Below are 23,483 nucleotides of genomic sequence, written 5' to 3'. Positions count from 1 at the left end.
CATCTAGTTATTGCACATCATTTTCCCGAACACTCGGGATAACGCATTCTCCATAGAAGATCTGGAATAAATATGAATTGAATGATGAAGTGACTGATTTAAATGAACCAAGTGTGTACCATGTACCCTGGATTCGAAAACAAAAAAGTCATTAATAGAAAATTATTAGCAATACGTTGTATGAAATCATTAATTACAGTTTTCTTATTTATAAAACAAGGAGGTTGAATGGAGTGATTGTTGAAATATTTTCTCTGTAAAGTTCTGTGATTTCAAATGTATTATTTACTTTCCATTTGTGAATAGTACTTGACCATAGTTGTTTCTAGTTGTAAATCAGTCAGTTTTAGATAAACATATACGACTGGGATATGATTCATAGATTCACAAAATAAAGATTTAGTTAATAATATCTTAAAGACAGGTATAATAAATTGAGATTCCCATGTCTAGTGAAGAGAGTTATTGGGGATTTTGTAGTAATTGCCAAAGCAATACAGGTTTGAATAATTCAGTCTTTGGATTCTCTTCATTTTGGGTTCCGGTTTGGGCCTTCTGACTGTCTGGTTGCAATGTGATTTTGCATTAATTACTTAAAATATCTCTGGGATCAACTTTATATAATATGTGTTTGCCGTTATCCATTTTCTAGGGTTATTGTCAAGACTCTTTAAATAATGTATATAAATAATTTGACATAGGGCTTGAAGCAAGGTGCTAAATCAAGGTCAGAGGCATTTTCTCTCTTCCCTAAGTGAGTTTCCACTCATGTTGCACATACGAGTAAAAAACCAACCTTGGGTTTCTGTACAGAAACGTTGTTATTTTGGAAGTTTGTGTTTCTGGCTAAAACACAGTGTCTTGGACATATAGGTCCTCAAAGCTATTGACAATGTTGATGGCCATGACGACAGTACTTTATGCAGTAGCTGCTGGACAGCTGTATTAAATTAAAGGGTCTAATTTACGGCACAAAATTTTTACAGGGCTGCACAAGTGCTGCAGTGCTACAAAGGAATTTAAAACCGAATCATGATTGATGGCAGAATATATTTACACAGTAAATCTTTAGACAAGAGTAGATGTCAGCTAATAATGGAAAATGGTCATACTTTAAATGTATAACTTGATGACGTGAGGAAAATCCTTGTTAGGTGTTTTGCAACTGTTAGGCAAACAATTGACAAGGAATATTTGTACTTTGGTACAATATAACATCATTTCCTTCTTATTCCACTACATATTCTAGCAGGAATCGAATAGGGCTTCTCAGTTAAGAAAACCTAATGAGTTAGATTACCCCACCTTCCCACTAAATAGAAGCATCGGCTTCAAATATGTCCATACATGGATCTCAGAGCTCAAGTACTATTACAGAAAGTGTGTGCGTGTGTGTGTGTGTGTGTGTGTGTGTGTGTGTTGGAAAGGGGTGTAGTTAAGTAGAGTCATAGCAAAATCTATCGCTGACTTAAAAACCATGCTGAAGAGTCAACTTATTGACATTTTTTCTTATGTAGTAGCAAAGTAATCATTGCTTGATTGATCAACATAATATCTGCTTGGAACAACTCCTTCTCATAAGAAAGACCACTCAAAATGAGCACTAACCTATAACAACAAAGAGGGCAAAGGAAAGGAGGGCTGGTCTCCTGAGCTGCAGAGACCAGGAGAGAGTTGAGCTGCATCTCCAGGAGGCACTGTTGGAGTAATTGCTTTTGGGAAGTTTACAACAGACACGTGGAAGGGAAGTGAGGGCTGACTGACCTCATGGTCCTGCCTCCAAGGAGTGTGGGCATCTGATACCGCCTTTGAAACTCATTTTAGAGTCACGAGGCCCATTTAAACAACTCTAGAACAAAGTAACTAGCCGGCAATCTTTGGACATAATGGTAATGCTAATTCCTGAGTGACAGAAAACGTTGGAACGCATATCCTTTCACCTCTGACCCAACAATTTCTTTTCATGGGAAGCAAACAAGAGGATGGGAATTAAATTGTAATGTAGATCTTTTAGGTTAAGAATGCAGTAGCATTTTTTTTTTCACTGAGGCTAATAAAAAGGTAAATGTTATCTTGTAACATTAGTGTTTTAAATAAATATTTATTCTAAGAATATTTTCTGGAGATGTCTAAGATAAGATAGAGGTTCTACGACATTTTATTGTCCCATTTTTCTTTTTAATATAATTTCCTTTTTTTCAAAATTAGGTCATACAATGTTTGTGTTTTAAAATCACACGTTGAATTTCCTCTTGCTAAACTGTTTGCCCTCAGATTTTTTTCAGAGACCTTTAGAATTAATATAAAAAGTATCCCAACTACTATGAATTGAAAGAGCCACTTGATGTTCCATGTTAAACTCTTCTATATCTCTAAGGTATATTTTTGGTATAAATTACAAACGTGAGAGTATTGGGTATGTTTTGGGTAGATCGTAGTGGATATGTATCAATTTGTCATTTTTGTTGTTGTTTAGGAATAATATTGTGTGTACAATATTTTTTTAATCCCAAATGCAAACTGAATCAAAATTTTCAGATTTTTTTGCAGATGTCAGATTGTCAGTGTTAATATCATCCAACTATCAAGTAACCTTGAGCCCAAAGTCACCATGGAGTGTTAACAGTATATAGTTCTGAATTTCCCCCACTAACCTGAAAAGCAATATTTCACGGAAATAGCTGGTGCACAATTTTTCATATGCTTTTTCATCCAACAAATGTGGCTGTGATTAAGTACTCGTAATCAAAGAGTCATGTAATGAAAAAATTTACATACATATGAAATAAGTACACTGATTCCCAGGCATGAAGAAAAAGGGTATCATCTGTTTCTTTGTATCAAGATTATTTTTTAACAATCAAGATACCAAATAATGGTTTTGAAGTTTAGATTTGTCCATAAACATAGTTTCTACCCGATATCATTTCATTTACTTATAAAATGCAACATTGTTTTTGAAATGGCTGCATAGATCTCTGCAAAGTCTGTATTAATCTCAGGAGACATACTAACTGGGAAATAGTAAGTTGCTTTTAATTTTATTTTTCTCTGGGGCATTTCAAAGCTTTGTTCAGACTTTATGAAGTATATATTTAAAAACAGATTTCCACTTTCAATGATAATGTCTTCACTAATCACAATACTTCATAAGTGGACAAGATTTTTGGTAATGGATTTGTTCATTCACATTTGTGTCTGCATATGCAACATGCTTAAGCATCTATAAAATAAAATTGGGTTTTATTTACATCTAAATGAAAACAAAACAAAGGAAAGCAACCAAAGAAGTGATGTATACTTTCTGTACTTTTGACATTTAAATGGGAGATTTTAATAAGGGGGAACTCTGTATTTCTGGTATACACCTGAGAGGTGGGGTAGCCATTTTTATAGTGGGATTCTGGCCCGAACAGGAGAGCAAACTTACGAGTAGAATGAAGCGTTTGGTACCAAAGATTGGATCCGTGCAAAGTGGCAAATTGATGGTGGCAAAGCTACCATACATACTTATACACTATCTGATATAAGGAGCTTCTATAAACTCCTCCTATGGGTTTTAAACTTTAATCATTGACAGCATTCATTTGGGTGTGACAGAAATATTCTACAATGGCCACCACTTAAGGCAAATTGAATTTTCTTGTCACAGCTTACACAATGTTCTTTCTTGTCATTGGCAGCCTTTTCTCATGTCAAAGGAAAACAATTCTTAAATAAAACATATTTGCCTCAATGCCAGTAAGTTTGATTTTAAGTGCTATTTTCTGATGGGTTGTGATTTTGGCAAAACAAAGTCATTCAATGAAAAGTTTGCCAGGACTGTTTTGAGGACCTGAGGACAATATACACCTCCATCTTTTGCTTCTTGAAGACCATAATCTCCTTGATACGCCCAAGGGTTTTGAGATCCACGGAAATTCTGCAGGGGAGAGACTTGTATGTGAAACACTGAATAGCTGTCTCTCTATAGAATGAATGAATGGGGTGAATGATGATAGCGCTGGTGTAGGGCTGACGGGTGGAATGGTAGTTTGCAGTGCTAGCACTACAGCCGTTAAGGAAGCTAGAGAAAGGGAATGTTTGAATATCACAGTACTATCCTAATTATGTTAGTCAAATTACACTTGTGGTGGTTGATTCAAGTTATATAAGCTTCCCTGAGGTTAAAAACACAAACCAACAAACTATGTCCTAGAAATTTATGAAGTGAAAACATGAATATGTCAGACTTCTGAATTTATTCATTTCCGAGTACTTCTGGGATAGCCTTTATTCAATGGAAAAATCTAGCAAGGTTCTTTTGTGTGGAACCCAGCATAAAAATAGCATCTTACTGTAGATGCGTGACTAATATGCTAAGCAACCTTATCTTTAGCTACAGATAGAAATCATAGGTCAGTTAACAGAATGATAGAACTATGGAGACAAAAGATAGTTGCAATTTAATTCATATGTGTCATTTTTAATGAAAGAAACTAAGCCACAGAGAGGTCAACAGATTTATTTGGGGGCCATAAAATGAGGTAGGGTAAGAGCTGTGTGCTGGTTCTCTGGCTGGGACTCTAGACTCCCAGTCCAGTGCTCTTTCAGCTACGCCACACCATGGCCACAAGCTAGCACAGGAGGTATCGCTCTTTCTAAACAGATATCTGACTACGTCACCCCCTAGATTAAAATCCTTTAAAGCTCACTGGGACCTTCTCAGGACAGGGCCCACATCCAGTATGGCCTTAGCAAGGCCTTACCCATCTGGGTCCTTCTTGGACCTTAGTTTACATTTTTGCCACCTTTTGCACACTGAACTTTTTTCAGTCTCTTGAATGCTACTTTGTGTGTGTGTGTGTGTGTGTGTGTGTGAGAGAGAGAGAGAGAGAGAGAGAGAGAGAGAGAGAGAGAGAGAGAGAGAGAGAGACAGACACAGACACAGAGACAAAGAGACAGAGAGAGAGAGAGAGATTTGGGGCCTTTTTTTACATACTTTTTTATTTGCCTAAAACACTCTTCCTTACCTCTTAACAAGGCTAGTCCTACTCGCTCTTTTAATTTAGCAATCCTTTTCTTAGGCCCCTCCTGTGCTCCCCCTATGACAGTGCTTACCATGTCACATTGCACATATCTATTTACTTATCCTCCCCCATTGGATTGTGATGAAAAGTGATGTTTGTTTGGTCATCCCTGGCCTCCTATGTTTGGTACATAGTAGGTCATCTATAAATATGTTATGGAGCAGTAAGTGGTGGAGAAATTGAAGCAGAGTTGGGAAGGAATCTCTCTTTATTCTTTATCTCTAAGTGCTCTTCTTTGATAGTACCCCCTTTTCCAAACACCTCAAACCCATGCATGACCCTTCCTTGAATCTCTTCCACTCACGATTTGCAGACTCTTCATCAAATTCTGTTCAAGTTATAGTTGCAATTATGCCCTCTTGTGGCACAGTTATGAAGAATGCCAGCCATCGAGGCCAGCTCCCTGTCTTCTTCAAAGCTCAGTTGCCTACTTGCCAGCTGTGAAGCCTTGGGCTTCTCCCCTGCCTCAGTTTCCACACTGATGAAATGGAGATCATAACAAGCTACATCATAGAGCCGGAGTGAGGATCCATGGAGATCATCCATGAAATGCCCCTGGACCAGTGGTCCGCTTTTAGTCACTATTATTAAATATTAACTATTATTAGTTTCAGTCTAGAGGCTGTAGACCTCTACAGAAAAAAATAAACTTGGAATAGACTCTTCTTGATGGAAAGTGAGTGTCGATGATCATAATTACGTGTAGCCTTTCTTCTATTTGTGACTTTCAGCATTAAAATGTTTAGTTCGAATGCCAGTTGTATTTGTGTTTAAAGGAAGTTAGTAAACATCATTATTTCCAACCCACCTGAATCACATCTATGGCACAAGCTTTCATTACCAGCCACATAAGGAGCTCAGATGTGATGGCAGCAAGATGCCCAGGAAGACATGAAGCTTTTAAATCCAGACTTGCAAACTTTAGCACAGACTGTGACTGCATAAGCTAAACAAACAAGGGTTGGAGGGGACTCATTCAGCACCTGAATCCTTGTGCATTGACTTGGCACAAGAGCACAGAGGTTTGCTTAGTTTCAGTTCACCTCTGTGTCGGGAGAAAAAGAATGCATACTGGTTAGCCTGCTTGTAAAAGTTGGACAAGTAGAGGCAAGTCCATCCTAGATCTGAATCTTATGTAAATAATTTATTTTTCTGTCTTCTCAGACAGCTCAACTCTCTCAAGTCAGAGGAGTAGTTTCCCGACTTCTTTTTGGACCAGCTCTTACCAGCCTCCACCTGCACCCTGTTTGGGGGGAGTGCATCCTGACTTCCAGGCCCCCCCTGGCACCTTTACCGCGGCCGACCCCAGCCCCTGGCCAGGACATGGCCTGCACCAGACTGGCCCAGCCCCTCCCCCTCCCGTGTCTGAGTCCTGGCACTATCCTTTGGCATCTCAGGTGAGCCCATCCTACAGCCACATGCATGATGTGTACATGCGGCACCACCACCCCCACGCCCACATGCATCACCGGCACCACCACCACCACCACCACCACCCTTCTGCTGGCTCTGCCCTGGATCCATCCTACGGGCCCCTGCTGATGCCATCAGTGCGTGCAGCCAGGATTCCTGCTCCCCAGTGTGACATCACAAAGACAGATCCAACGACAGTCACCACTGCTACCTCAGCGTGGGCCGGAGCCTTTCACGGAACTGTGGACATAGTACCAAGTGTGGGGTTTGATACAGGTGAGCTGGGGGATTGCTTCCTTTTCATAAAAAGAAGAAAAAGTTAAGAAATGAATATTTTTAAATTGGGGATGTTTTAAAGACCTTGAAATATATATTTTTTTCCCTCTTCTATGTTACATAAAGTTAAGCTTTGCCAATATGTTTATATTTTGCAATAATTCTGCATTCCTGGAGAAACTGGTATGATTAGCTCATAGAGTACAACCTGAGAAGGTCTTGGAACTTTTCTCCCACTTCTTAAGTTAGTGATCTGTTCCTTTGGACTGGAATCTCTGGTACCTTATGCTTATATAGAGTTGACCATATTCTTTAAGTTCTCTCTGTGCTTTATATTATGTGTAATGCCTAACAGAAGTCATAAATAGTATGTTTCAGTTAATTTTTACTTCTCTCCTTCTGTTAGGTCTTATGACTTATAAAACACACTGCTTTCTGGAGTGAAGTTCATGATCTACTCTTTGAAAAGAATTAGGGAATGTGTTTTAAAAAAAATTGGATTTCCCTTCCCTTCTCTTTCTTTCCTTTGCCTTCTCTTTTTCCCCCTCGCTTTCTCCTCCTCCCACTCTTCCTCATCCTCTTTCTTTTTCCTCTCTTTTTCTCTCCCTCTCTGTCTGTTTTAAATAACACCAAACTTTTAAAAAAGAAGTACTGTAAAGTTTATATTCAACAGATTTATTAAAAAAAAATAAAAATGGTAAGGGACATATTTATTCACAGAGCATTCAGCTCCTCTCTGGAATTCACTAGTTCTGAAGGTCATGGTGTTAGAGCTTGATTTTTGGACCAGGCTAGTCATATTCATAGTATTAATAGTTCTGAGTTCATGAAATCACAGGCATCAGAAGCTAAAAAGACAAATGAAGTCAGTGATTGATTAATTACATCTACAGAGTCAACATTCCAAAGTCACCCACCTTCACCTCCAATCCCAGGTTTTTCTCCCGGAACACTTTGTGACATATGAGAATTTTCTCTACAGAACTTTAAAGAAACTGTCTTTCCTTAGTTTTTCTATAGTGTGCAGGATCTTTAATATGAATGCTGGTTCATAGCAGAGAACTCCCCAGAGTAGTAAATGCTCATCATGAAGTGGCATTCATATAAGTTGAACATTCTTATCTTGGTTACTGGTTCTGACCTGGGCTTTCCAATGTTGGTCATTCATTGCCTAGCCTTACCCATTTCAGGTTTCTATTGAGTCTCTAGGTTTAAACTGCTTTTCTAGGCAAACCATCAGGAGACTTGGTTCTCCCTCTCTAGGAGAAGAGAATATGATGAGGCTAACTACCACAAGCTTCTTTTCTTCCTTTGCTACACGCTATCAGAATGAAGGCAACTCTTGAGTTGTTTGATGCCTCAGGCCAGATATGAGTGCCAATGTGGTAACTGCCATCATGGGTATCCAGTTTCTGGAGACTCTGCCCTATCCCCCCCGCCCCCCACCACAGTACTTGTGTGCTCAGAGTTAACAGTGCCCTTAGCAGGCAAAGGGAACATTCTTGTTTTTTTTAATCAGTTTGGGCTGCTATAGCAGAATACCATCCACCTGGTGGCTTAAACAACAAACATTTAGTTCTCACAGTTCAGGAGGCTGGGAAGTTCAAGATCAAGGTGCTGGCACCTTCAGTGTCTGGTGAGTGCCTACTTCCTTGTTCACAGGCATTGTCTTCTCGTTGTTTCCCCAACTGGCATAAGGGATGAAGAAGCTCTCTGGGATCTCTCTTCTAAGGGCACTAATTCCATTCATGAGGGTTCCTCCCTCATGACCTAATCACCTACCAAAGGCCACACCTCCTAATTCTGTCACATTGGGCATTAGGATTTAACATCTGAATTTTAGGGGGACAAAGCCATTCAATCCAAAGCATCCCCTCTGTATATTCTAGAACATAAAGGGGGAAAATGAATGTGATTGCTTGTTGTTCTCTGTTTCTAATTCTCTATCACCTGTTACCTATTTTTGTACTTGTCAACTTTGGTGTGAGCCTCATACACTAACTTGTATAGATAGTCTTTAAATAGTCTCTTTTGGGTGAAAATCATCCTACTTTTTTTGGAAGTAGAGGAGTGAGGAGTTTTTTTCTCTCTGAAAAATCTAGAGAGAACCCATTTGTGTGTATTATATAATAGTTCTTGTTTACTGAGCTATGAATTAACATTTATTGAGTACCCACTTTTTAAAGTATTGCCAGAGATGATTTATATATATTACTGCTTTTAATTCTTAACTAAATCTGAAATGGGTCTTCTTAGTTTCATTTACAAATAAAGAAACAGTCTCAGTTTTCCTATTTGAAAACCGCTTGCTTGAATCGCAAGTTCTCAAGCTGTATTTGAACTAAGACTTGTCCTGCATATAAACGTAAATTAGACTTGATTTGGACTGTTAAATTAGACTATGAATAGTTAATGATGAGGAGTGAAGGTTTATTTACCTGCTTGAACACACGTGATGCTGCTCTTTGTCATTGTGGGTTTAGGATTATGATCATGATTCATCCATGTCCCATAGTTTTCATCCAACTGAGAAAACAAAGACAATGAAATAAAGCAAACAAAGATCAAATTATTAATAATTTGGTCAGACCAAATTGGAGATCCTAGATTGAGCTTACTGCTGCAACTAGACTTCCTAGTATCTTGGGCTAAATTTAGATTTTGGGAGAAATCTAAACTTCTAGGGAAAATCTAGAGTTCAAAGAAGACTCCCATAGACATCTTCTTTGTCACACAGTTTAGAGGCTCATCAATGTGAAAAGAGATTGAGGGTTGTTGCTCAGATTTGCTTCTGAGAAGCGTCATCTGAAGCATGATCCTGTTGGGCTTACCCTACAAAAGGCAGCAGCAGGTGGAACATGCACCTCCCTACGTGGGGGCTGGCCCAGAAACAGAGAAAGGGGCTGAGCCCTATGTGCTCATTTTCCTGTCCCGAACTCAGGCATCATATCAAATATATCTCTCTTCCTTTGGTAAGAGTTACAGAGTAGTGTTTTAGGTTAGTTTCCAGAAGAAACAGACTCCAAGATCCAGATTTGATTGTAGATAGTTCATGGGGTGTTGTTCTCAGGGCAACAACTTTGTGGGATGAGAGAAGAACTAGACAGGAGTAGTCTCACTATGATTAAGTTTAACTGAGCCTTAGTTGATTCTACAGGGAGCTCTGGAGCTCAGATGGCCCTTTGTAATTGTCTTGCCTTAAGTTGAAGTAGATGGGCTTTTATATTCCTGCACTGACAAGTTATTGGATAGATTTGCCCACGGTAAGGGTACATGGCATTAGGCAAGTGACTGTTCAGCTGAAGGCAATTTCCAATACAAGAAACAACTGAAAGGCATGAGCTGCCAACAGCAGGGGAAGGGATGTCTAAACACGGAAGGGGGAGGGATCAATGACCCATCACCATATCCACTACATGAGGCCAACGAAAGAGTAGCTTCTTGTCTATTTTTATGACTACTTATAAAGGAACAGAAATTTCTGCCAAAGCAAAGAAGGTAGGATAGCTGAGAAGAATGAGAGATGCGTTCCTCTCTACAGTCTATTTGACATTGACCTGACCATGCAGCCCAAAACGGTAGCTCAGCTCTGGATTCTGCATCAATGTTTGGTGGCTACTGAGTAGCCGTGGGAAGAGCCTGCTGCATTCAGGTGAGACAAGCATGCAATTTCTCCACATCCAGGTACTAGGCCACCAAAATGAAGGTCACTTTCACATTCTATTAGGAAACAGATAAATTAATGAAAGCATTTTGAGAGCTACTTGACAAAGGATGTGACATTCTCAGTAGGGGAAAGGTTTAATAATTTTAGGTACATTTTTATTTTGCAGACATCTATAAGGAAATCTGAAGGTTGAACATGATACAAAGTTTAATGACCAAAGAAAATTTTACAGTATCATGTATGGTGTAATCTTGGGGTCAGCAAAATTTTTCTGTAAACGGACTGACTAAAATATTTAATGTTTTGCGGATTTATGCCATCTCTGTCACCACTACTCCATTCTGCATTTGTAGTGTAGAAACAGCCACAGAGTGAAAAAAAGAAAAAATAAATTAATTAAATTGAGGATGGCTGTGTCCCAATAAAATTTTATTGACAGACACTGAAATTTGAATTTTGTATATTTTTCATGTGTCATGACTGCTGCTCTTTTTTATTTCCTTCTTTCTCAGTCATTTAAAAATATAAAACCCATGTTTCCATTTTTAGCTCATGGGCTATATATACACAGACAATGGGGCCTGATTTGGCTAATGGACTATAGTTTTCTGACCCCTAGTACAGTCCCATGGCTAATACAGTCCCATTAGTCCCTGGCTAATAAGGTTTTTATTTATCTACACACACATACACACATGTGTGCACCCACACTTCCTCAGTGAAAATCATTGGGAAATATGTACCCCCAAGTTTTAATGAGTAATAATTATTACTCCTAATAATTAGTGGGCATCCTGAGCTTTGAAAACAGACTGTCTTATTTTATAAGCTCACTTCTGTCACTTACTAGAGCAGGGCTTTGGGCAAATTACTTAACCCCCTGGCTATCTCAACTTACCTTTAAAAGATGTCTCTGGGTTGTTTTGAGGATTAAATGAGTTAATGAGTAAAGCATTTACAAATGTGCCTTGCACATAATAGGTATTCTTTAAATTTTAGTTAATCAAAGGGAAGGTGGACAGACCCTCACTCTTTTTCACTTTTAAATTATTATTATTGAGCTATATTTCCTATGTCATATACTACACCATTTTAAAATGTACAATTCAGTGTTTTTTTAGTATGTTGATGATATTGTGCAACTATCCCCACTGTCTAATTCCAGAACATTTCTATCACGTCAACAATAAACTTCGTATCTCTTAGGAATCACAGCCAGTTCCTCCCACCCCCACCCCCTATGACCTGGCAACCACTAATCTACTTTCTGCCTGTATGAATTTGGCTGCTTTGGACAGTTCATGTAAATGGACTCATAAATGTATCTTTTTGTGTCTGCCTTCCTTGACTTAGCCAGTGTTTTCAAGATTCATCCATATAGCATGTATCAGAATTTCATTATTTTTTAAGGGTGGATATATGCCATTGTATGGATATGCATACTACATTCTACATTTTGTTTATTCATTAGTTGGTTTGTGTCTGTTTTTCTGGCTAATAAGAATAATGCCATAATGAATACTCATGTACAGTTTTATGTAAACATATGTTTTCAATTCTCTTGGGTATATTCACCTATATACCCAGGATTAGAACTGTGGGGTTGAGAGAACCTCACTTTTTATTTTATATATTTCTGTATTTCTTGAAAGTTTTTCAAAGAACATTTACTATATCTGTAATTAATTTAAAAATTATTACAGAATATAGTAACAGGTTAGAGTTCTGGGGATTTGTAGGCAAAATTCTTCCATAAGAATGAAGTGAGTGAGATGGTCCATCTTTTCTGAAGGGCACAAACTGGGGTGAGGAGAGTGAGGTGCCTCAGGCACAAAGTCTAAAGAGATACTCATTCTCAGAGTACTGCATGTAAATGCCTCCTTAAAATTTGCCCCCAGGGTGCCTAGCTCCCCTCACCCTTGTTCTGGCCCTACTTTGCTGTCATGCCTAGTTGGCTTTCACTTTTTGCTCCTTGTGTTGCATAGATACTATATACAGATACCTTAGGATGGTCAACGTGTTGATACGATTATAGGGCACCTGTGTCTGCCTCCCTCCTGAAAATACACATCTTTACAAAAACGCTGTTATCCCAAATCCCACATTAGGCTTTCCCCTTTCCCTTTAGGGGTCTCCAAAAAGGTTCCAAGGAACAATAGTTTCAGCATGTGATAATAAGAGCTTAACTGAGGAAAGAAAAGGTCTATGGTGAAATGTATTTGTTAACATTGCCTACTACATACCTCTTTTTGAGATCACACTTTAGCATGTAAATTCTTTAGTAAAGAAACATGTTAAATTTTAATAGGAGATTTTTCCACTCTTATTTTCTTATGGGCATATTTTTGTTTTTAGCCTACTTATTAATTTCTCATGAAATGTTCTTTTGGAAATGCTATTTATCTTGATCCCCCTCCCATAATAAAAGCCACAGTTTTCAGCTTTTATCAGTAACTTTCACTGACATGAAGCTGCTGTAGAGAAGTGTCGGTTAGGAAGGGTAAGTGAGGCTGAAGATAATAAATACCTGGAAGGCTAAGATGAAGAAAGAAGGTTATCAAAGGATATGGAGAACTAACTTCAGGAAGTTCAGAGCATTGTACTGGGACTCTTCATGTTCAGGAAGAAGAGAGTTAAATGAAGGTGTATTAGTGATTATAATACAACATATTATTAGATATGCATATATGAATGTAAGAATTTGTCTCTGTATCTTAATCAGGTTTTTTTCGAGGTGACATTAAGTGAATTCTGAACTACTACTCATCTTTCAGTGGCTGTAACCATACAATGCATATCACTGAAACCCTGTCATTCTTCTTTCCTGTTATTAGCAATAATTTACCCCAAATAAGACACACAATGTTGTATACCCAACCAATTTGAATTAATTTTTTTATTAAAATTTATTGGGGTGACAATTGTTAGTAAAGTTACATAGGTTTCAGGTGTATGATTCTGTAATACATCATCTATATATCACATTGTGTGTTCACCACCCAGAGTCAGTTCTCTTTCCATCACCATATATTTGTCCCTGTTTACCCTCATCTATCACCGTCTTCCCCCCATACACTCTGGTAACCACTAAACTATTGTCTGTGTCTATGAGTTTTTGTTTCTTCATCTGTTTGTTTTGTTCCTTTGTTATTTTCAGTTTTATATACCACATATCAGTGAAATCATATGGTTCTCGACTCTTTCAGTATGACTTATTTCTCTCAGCATAATAATCTCAAGATCCATCCATGTTGTCGCAAATGGTGTTATTTCATCTTTTCTTATAGCAGAATAGTATTCCATTGTGTATATACTGTGTTTCCCCCAAAATAAGACCTCACCAGACCATCAGCTCTAATGCATCTTTTGGAGCAAAAATTAATATAAGAACTGGTCTTATATAAGACCCAGTCTTATGTTATATGAGACCCAGTATTATATTGTATTGTGTTATTATATTATATTATATATATTATATTATATTATATTATATTATATTATATTATATTATACTATATTATATTATATTATATCACACCCAGTCTTATATTAAAATAAGACTGGGTCTTGTATTAATTTTTGCTCCAAAAGACGAATTAGAGCTGATGGTCTAGCTAGGTCTTATTTTCGGGGAAACATGGTATACCACATTTTTATCTAACCATCTATCGAGGGACACTTTGGTTGTTTCCTTGTCTTGGCCATTAATTATCAGAGTGATGCAAATAATAACCACAATGATATATGACCTCACACCAGTTAGAATGGTTATCATCAACAAGACAAATAGTAACAAGTGTTGGAGAGGCTGTGGAGAAAAAGGAACTCTCATACACTGTTGGTGGGACTGCAGACTGGTGCAGCCATTATGGAAGGCAGTGTGGAGGTTCCTCAAAAAAATTACGAATAGAATTACCGTATGACCCAGCAATTCCTCTCCTGGGTATCTACCTAAAAAATCTGAAAACATTTATTTGTAAAGAATTAATTTTTTAAGTAAAGATGTGTTAATGAGGTCTTTTTACTGAAATACAGAGTTGACTTTATTTATAACTTCTGCTTCATCTACTGTATTTAAATTTACCAAAGGAAAAGGAGTCATGCTTTGTGTATGACTTCTTTTTTATAAACACAAGCTGCTCATGGTTTGAGATTGTTTTCATCTCTAGATCCACAGATTTATTTTGTTTTAGGGTCCCTCATGTTATTTTAGCTACAATTTTTTATAATTTTTTTTAACCTTGAATAATGTCACAATTACTCAATATAAAATGTACATTAAAAGTTTAGAGTTGAGGTACACATGCTCTTTATGCTATGATACATTTAGGTAGGTTAAAATTAAAAACCAAAACAGAAGAGCATTTTGTAATATATCACAGGTTAAGGAAATCTGGAGCTAAAAGGGGATTAACATATTGAGATACCTACCCTGTGGCTTGTCAAAAAAATTGTCATGTGAACATTAGTTATACATTTGCATAAATAGATTTGATGAGTGAGTGAATCATGATATGATTCTACCCCAAACAATGATTATAGCCAGGTATTAAACATTATCTTATTTATCTCTCCCCAGTGACCATATCTTCAGATATCAAGTGAAATCAAGATTATGTATCATAGAATGGGACATTGATTCTTGCTAGACAGAGAAAAACAAAACTACAATAGAGACTACTAGATCTACAAATTACTTACTAAATGTAGGTTGTGAAAATTTTCATAAGTACAGGAAGTTATGTTTCTAGTATTCTCTCAGGTGTTGAGGCATAAACTGATTTATTTCTGAAGAGACTTTCATACTAATGGAGTTGATTAGCCTGTGAATAGAATTATTCCATTAAGAAATATGGAAAAAACTTTTTGAGGACTTAAAGTTTGATAATAGTGAGCACTGGGCACCAATGGGGAAGTTTGGAGTACACAAGTATCCTTCTTACCTATTCTTTTTTCTTCATAGACACTTATGTTTGATAATATCATAAATATAGATTCATCTGCAATGGTTTTTTGAATGGTTATGGTATAAAGCTTGTAAACTACATTTAAAAAAATTCTGTCTTAATCTGAATCTTTTAATCTAAATAGGTTTTGAAAGTGCCTTCATTTGCAAGCTACGAAAATTATATTTTAATGAGATTTAAGTTGTGATTATTATTGCTTAAAATTGTTACATCGTGTTCACTTTGCAATAGATATATTAAACTAGTTCAATTGTTAAGATCCTGGAGGTCAGTCTTGCTCAAAACTATACAGATTTTTACATTACGGATAGCTTTTATATTGCTATCCTTTAGTAGAAACCTATACTCATATATCTTTGTTTTATCAAATACAGGGAATAAAAAAGCAAGGTGAAAAGCAACTGTGCATTAGAGCAGCAAATGGAAAGGCAGTAGCTCTCCATGATAGAGGGATGAACATCAAGTTACCACACACTTTTCTATCCAACCTGTAAATTTGCCATCTTGCTAGATCACGTCTCAAGACCCATGCCTTCTTATAGGTGCTCTGGTGCTGACAAGCCTGGACAAAAAAGACTGAGCTTGTACGAAAGTTCTCAGAATAACCATGTTAAACTATTACAACATCCCCTTTTAGAATGTTACTAATTTTTGAATTTCACTGAGGATAATTAAGAGGATTAAAATAATGTATATTTGTGTCCAATAACCTCTTGGAAATTATTTGCAAAAAGAGACTAAAAGAAACCAAGAGTAACCAACCTAAGATATTTGAATATTTACTTCATATTATAATGCTCCCATTCCAGGCTTTGCAATGAGAGAGATAAGGTAAATTTGGAGAGAAATCATTGGAGAGTCACAGTAATAATTAACAGGATAGAATGATTTATAGAAAATATGAAAGCGTTAAGGTACTTTTCACAAAGAGAGGACATCAAAGTAATGCATGTTGAAGGTGGTCAACTAAAGACACTCTCAATCCTTTCTACATTTGCCCATCTCATGGAGCATATATTTCAGTTGTTAGAATTCTGAAAATTATCGGGTCAGTCAGGATAGATTCATTGAAGTCTATCCTGACATTATTAATAACTTTTATAAATGATGAGAAAGTTAGGAAATGTTCTTTGGTGGGGTGTTATAAGATAGAATAGGTATAGAAGTTTACTTCTAATGATTTGATTTCAGCAGATAGACAAATTAAATACTATTTTTATAAAAGCCAGCCATAGGACTCCGTTTTTTAGTGGCAGTTAGGCTGTTTCATAAAGTTTTGTAGGTTTCTGGATATTTACCTTCAGGGCATTATCTCACTTAGGATAGTTAAAATGTCACAAGGCAATAGTTGCAGATTTTAAAAAAGTACTAGGTAGAATGTTTAAAAACTAATACTTTCTTTGCACTTTTTAAAAAGTGTGTTATGATTTGGTAGCAATAAAGACTTCAGCAATTAACAACCAGTTGTTTCACACTTTTTGCAAAACTTTTTCTTATGTCATAAGTCTATTTTTTCACTGAGAGAAAAAAAAAAAAAAAACCACCAAAGGTGTGTTAAAATATTTATACACTCCTGAATGACATTAGTTGTATAGGGCACGTGTCCAGAATGACAATTTTGTGACCAGAAGGGTAATGGGAACCATCTTTGAGATGCATGCAATATGCCAGAGAGTGAGATCTGCATGAAAAGGACCTGGATGGTGAATCACAGAGAGAAATGCATTCCAGAGCACTGCTGTCAGTGTTGAGTATCCCTGGCTGGATTCTGCAGGACCTTAATGAAATTCCAGTGCTACCCCAGAGCTCTGTCGATCTTGTCCAGGCTCACTTCTGGGCCTTCATCCATAGGATGGTGCCATATGTCACAATGCCCAAAGCATGGGGAATTTCTCTTGCAGATCCAACTTGTACCTTACAGGACAAGTTCAGGAACCTTCTGAGAGGAATCAACATGTTTTAGGATGCACTTGCTTAATAATATAAATAATCACGTGTACGTGTGTGTGTGTGTGTGTGTGTGTGTGTGTGAATTTGAATCCCTGTAAAATATAAAATACATCTTGGTTCAGGGAAAAAGCTATTTCTCATACATTGCTGATAGAAAATTAAGAAGTTGTAAGCTTTTTAAATAAGTAAACTAGAAAATGCATGACACTTTTAAATACTCATAAACTTTGGCCCAGAATTCTTACTCCTATGAGTCTGTGCCACATAAATATAAGCAGAAGCATATGAGAATATATGTACAAAAATGTTTATTGTGACAATTTTCACAGTAGCAAAAAACGAATCAGGTGACATCAAAGGGGGTCTATGAGTGAATTATGTTCTGTGTGGTATTGCTGACTGAAAAAAAAAAGATGCAAAAGAGCATTTATATGCACTTCTTATAAAAATGAATGACAAGAAGTGCTGTATGTGTGTGTCTGTGCAGTGTGTGCATGCACACATAATTCAATGACAGCAGAGAAAACTCACTTGTCAACATGTGTTTCGTTTTAGGGTGGCAGGTATTGGTCACTAATTGGAATTTAAAGAGGAGAGAGGGAGGAAAGTTTAGAAGACAAAAACATATTTGTATGTATGTACGTGCATACGTATATGTGTGAAACAGAAAGAGGGAAAAAGGGAGGAGAGAGAGATTGATTTTATTAATAATTTATTCCCACCTCCAAATCACTTGGGGGCTCATAAGAATGATGGTCAATATAGGGAAGTTTAATCTTTGCAGAGATGTAGAGATGTGTGTCCAGAGAAGTATCTGGGAAAGGCAGAGGACCAAAATATAGATTCTGGGACCCATATCAATACTTAGCTGTATTATGTCAAACAAGTCTCATAACCTCTCAGCTCCTCTTCCTTAGATGCAAAATGGAAATAATATATCATACCCTAACAAAACTGGGAGATTCCAATAAACTAATGTCCATACATGTGTTTTCTAGATGATGATACATGGTGCAGAACTAAAGTTCTCATTATCCTCAACAAGTATGGTGCATTTCAAACAGAAAAAGAAATTCACACTAGAGATGCAAAGCAGCGTGAATAATTGAGATGCTGGCTTTAAATGCCTCTGCCACTTCCTGACTGTATCTAACTTAATTCATTTCTGTTCTCGAAGCACAGAAACTCTTGTATTTGCCATACAATGAAAACTGGGTGCTTTTTATTGGGTGGGCAGACAATGGGAGAGGTGGAATAAAGAAGGAAAAGATTTGAGGAGGTATCAGGATGGACAACTTCAAGGAATTTTAAAACATAGTTTTCTCTGTATAGAACACTACCATGTGGAATGAGAGGGTACTAAATATACATATACATATATATGTATATATGTATATATAGAAAATTTTATATGCAGAACAAGGAAGTTAGACTATGCATGTAACTCACCCAAACTCCATTAATACATGATAATTTTTGAAAGTTGTGAACTAAAATCTAATCCATTTTCCATTCGAGTATTATTTTTATAAGCACATTTTTACAGATAGCTATATACATTGGGTAGCACCTCTTGCTTTCTGAAATGTTTTCTTCAAATTTGCAAGCAAAATTAGGCAATGCCATCATCTTTTGATTGTGTCTTAAAGGAGTTGTCATCAACCAGCTGTGGTTAAGATTGGGGACTTTTTTTTATTAAAGTAGAAACGTCTGTGCTCGCCTGAGAGGGAAACTATAGAGGTTGAAAAAAGCTCATGGGTAATTCTAGCATGGCTCTGAAAAAGAATCACTCAAAGCATTAAGGCCTGTTTCAAAAGTCATTGTCTTTTTTATCAGCAAATTACCTTTTTAGTAATGCCTTGCTGTTTCTTGCATCATGTGTAAGGGTATGGCTAAAAGAAACAGCTCAAAAGAAGAACTCTGTTTAGAACGTGTCCCCAGACAATTGTACATTAGCTTTCTAACAGGCTACAGAGATCGTATACAAAAATTCTATATGGCCTGCGGAATTTACAGCTTCTCTTTATTCTCTTTCAGGCTGCCTAACTCTTTTCTTATTGTTCTATTTATCAACAATATAAGGTTTCACAAACAGTTGTCTGTGGCCAGCATGTTCTGAATTCCTTGGCAAAAAGACGACCAAAAAAAGTCTTGCGAGAGACCAATGAGATGCAAAATAAGCCGTTTTCATTTGGACACAGCCTAATACACTGGAAATTTATCTTCACAATTTTTGTCAACCACAGGCATGTGTTATAATACTTACTTTTGTGGCTGCTTTGTTTGAGCAGTATCCGATGAGGCTCAGCGTCCTCATAATCATTGAAGTTCTATTTATGTTTCCTTGGATTCAACAGACTTTTCTGGAAAATATCAGAGAGCAAGCTTGTGCTCACGTCACATATAAGTGAGATGAAAAATTACTAATGTCAGTGTAGAATTGATGTATATGGAACATATCTCATTCTTACTGAATATTTTCCAATATGTTTTGATTTAATGGAGAGGTTGATTACTTAAACCAAATGGGCATAAAAATAGATTTGTGTTTCTGCAGTTCTAAAGTAATTTATAAAATGTTTGTGTCTTTGAATAACCTGTACTCCCAGGTACAGTGTTTCCTGTGTCAGTGTCGTATCCCTAATTATATTTTCGTGGGTAAGCAGTGGATCCAGATTAGCTCTTCTTCTGGTTGGATTATCTATTTTCTGGATCATAAAGCTGTCACTGCATAACCTAGAAACCTCTTTAAAGATGCATGTTTGGCTGCATTTGTTATCCAACAGATGTCTGGATAGTCAGAATCTCTCGAGAGTACTATAACTTGTGGTTTCAGTTACAATAAGTGATCCAAGCATTTTTTTGGATTTGCTCCTCTCCAGTTCAGGGAGAAAAATCTGTAGAAGAAATTACAGAGGGTGTTCCATTTCACTCTACACCACTCCCTTTCCCCTTTATCCTTTGTCTCTGTCTTCAAAGTTTCTTTATATCTGCTTTTGAAATCGAGGTCACTGAGTTGGTGAGCAGTGTCTGCATTCCATATTGCACCTCCTGGTCCCCAGCTTCTCGCACCCAACAGCTTATCGCATTGACATTCAAATTTTGAGTACAGTAAATTGCTGTCTTGATCAAAAACTACCTAAATCTGTGATTTATATTTTGCATTTGTCCGCAAGGTCAGTTAAAAATGACTGGTTCAGATTTGTAACTCCATACCCTGGTGCTTAAAGTACTTGCCAGTTTCCCTTCCAGCGGGGCATTTTAACATGCACAAGTCTGAGGAAATGGATGTCACTAACAGCAAAGGCTGAAGATTCTGTGCCTGGGCGGGTCTGTGGTTTGAGAGGGAGGAAGGTTCTGAGACGGCAGACAGAGGAAGGTGGCTTGCTGTCTGGGTCTGGAAAAACAGCAGCCGCAGGAAACACCTGGGCACTAAATGGCTTGTCACCTGCAGTGTTTGCCTCAGGTGTGCAGGTGCTGTGCTTCTTACAGTAACTTAGTAAATTGTGGTCTACTAGTAATGTCAGGTTCAATGGGTTTTACATTTCTAGTCCTCTTTAGAATCTGAATTTAAAGATATTTTGACAAGTTCAGACAGTTTTCACCTCATTGTTTCTGACAGTACTACTACAAGGAGATTTTAAGTCAATTCTAAATGTGCCTCAAGGAAACATCTTCATATACAGAAAAAAAAAAAACACGCAAAGAAACCTCTCTCTGCTAATAAATCATTATGCTGTCAGAGTTAGGAATGTCTTACCGTTGTTTTAGTGTGTAAGAGTTGTAATGATGTAGGATCATTGTGAAGCAGGTGTCACAATAAATTTAATCTTTATTCTGGTTCTAGAATACATCTTATTTAGGATGATTTTAAATAGAATTATTGTCCAACATTTAAATACTAAGCATGGAGGTACTTACTACTCATCAAACTGGCAAACATATTTGTGATACATGAGGAAAAAATGCTAATATACTTAATATACAAAAAGCAGTTAGAAATCAATAAACAAATTATTTTCTGAAAACCATAGAAAATTGGCCAAACACAGAGGAAGAAATGCCATGATCGCATTATGTTAAGCCTCACTAATACTGAAAGAAATGCAAATTGAAACAATTAGATACTTTTAAATCTCCATAATAATAATAAATAGTAAACAAATATGAATACATTGGTACAAACTTCCTGAAACATTTAGCACCCACAATGAAATATGTAAATGTAAATGTACATAAACACTTGTAATCAGCAATTATACAAACATGTCAGGAATTTGTCTCATCTACTGAAATACTCACGTAAGTATCAAGTATGTTTGTACAATGTGAGTGTGTGTATCCAAATGATGTACATCTAGAGAGAACTGGGTAAATTATGGTATAGGGTAAAACAAGGGTTGATCTACATACCAATGCAGAATAGTTTTCCGAGATAATATTGCTGGGGAAATAAGCATGTTGCAGCATGGTATAAATAATGGTATGAGTACATAAGTACATCCAAGTGTACTCAGCAACTTGTGTGATGACAGGGGATATTATGTAGAACTTTTACTTTCCAAATGCTCCATAACTTGATTTTTAAACAAGAAATCTATGATGTTTTGAAACTTTAAAAATGTTTTTAAAAAGAATAAAGGGAGGTCTCTATGGTGGTCAAATATGATCTATCTTGATATGGGCCTGATATGAAATCATAGTTCCCAAACTGTATCTCTCTAGCTCCCCCCCCCACACACACACACACATTAGTGTTAAAGTGCTACCACCACGTAGATCTCATTTAGAAATTCTTAACTGGCCTTTAAACTGATTGCCCCAGGGCGCAGACAAACAAATGCAGTTGTATGATCGTTACCAGTGATAATTTTATAAAGCAGGAGAAGATAACAAGACTGTCTCTAGCAGCACTTTGTGATCATTTCTCAATGACAGTGTTAGAGGTCAAATTGTTGGTGAAGGTTGGATATTCTGATATAACATCCCCCACAGTGTTGAATATATTTATATTTGTAATGAATATGACTTATCTTTATTAAAGTAGGGATGAAGCAGATGATTCTTTTTTTTTATATAGTAATAAGCTACCAACTTTTTAGTCTAATAGTAAGCATTCTAATTCAAAAAGGTTTCTAGACACTTCATTCTATGAAGTAAAAAAGTTTATAATTATTCATTTAAGTGCTTTCTTTACTTATAGGTCATAAAATATTCTACCCACTTTCAGGTTTTATGTTCCTCTCTTTTTATCAGTAGGATGTTCTCCAGTGTACGGTTACCACATTACCTTACTTTTTATCTCCAGCAATAAAAGTAATTGGAAGCATATTCAACTTACTTAAGGACTATAGCCAATGGTGTTGTCAAGTGATTAAGCTTCCTTAGAAGGAGGATGTGCTTTTCTGGTGGACATGACTCTTGACAATGAAACAATCCCCAAAACTCAGGTGTGCCAGAGAGCAACTTTTTCAGTAACCCATTTTTTCATTTATTTCTTCCCATTGTCAGAAAACGTAATCTCATTGATTATGAGTATTCTTAGCTCAACCCCATGATATCTCCATTGTGTTCAGTTTAAAACATTTTCCCATTTTGAGATAAAACCTCTTCTCAGATTCTTCCCTCAGTGTCTCTCTCGGATTGTCTCTGTGCTACTGGAGTTAGTTACATCACAAAAATTGTGAATTAAGTTGTTGCCGTCTGATTGTTGGCCTTGTCTTTTCCATCCTATCCTGGCCTTTGTTTCCAAGCATATACCTTCCCCCCAACTCTGCCTCTCCTTCATTCTCTCCACAGTGCTCCCCCTATAATGACCTGTTTGATAGGAGTTCAGCTTCCTAGTGTTTGCGATCCCTCCAAGGTCCTTGAGTGGTGTGCCCATGCCATTTCTTCTGCCATGGGGTACCTACATCATAGCTATTCAGGACATATTGGCAGGCTCACCAGAATTCTCTCTGAGCTAACTGTGTTCCCTTCTTAGTGGGCTCATGGGAACTTTAAGATCTTTTCATAAGACACCTAAGTGTTGAGATAAATTAGAGAGGGGGAAATCTGCAGCCTTTTCATGTGTGGACACACTCTGCTACAATCTCTACTTCCTCATTCCCAGAGCCTTTTGCAAAAGGTGAATCTGTGACT

General features: G+C 37.0%; 1 protein-coding gene across 2 annotated transcripts in view; it reads left to right on the top strand.

Annotated features, from left to right (window-relative positions):
• Window positions 1-23,483, top strand: part of VGLL3 (vestigial like family member 3) — a 49,544-nt gene that overhangs the window by 16,782 nt on the left and 9,279 nt on the right. For both annotated transcript variants that reach the window (XM_081063581.1, XM_081063582.1), the window contains exon 3: window positions 6,234-6,758. In XM_081063581.1, the coding sequence (XP_080919707.1) occupies window positions 6,234-6,758 (525 nt within the window). The remainder of the gene's footprint in view (window positions 1-6,233; window positions 6,759-23,483) is intronic.

Source organism: Rhinolophus hipposideros, assembly GCF_964194185.1.
Source record: "Rhinolophus hipposideros genome assembly, chromosome: 2".
In the NCBI taxonomy this organism is placed as follows: Eukaryota; Metazoa; Chordata; class Mammalia; order Chiroptera; family Rhinolophidae; genus Rhinolophus; species Rhinolophus hipposideros.
This window is presented reverse-complemented; position numbering and strand designations above follow the sequence as displayed.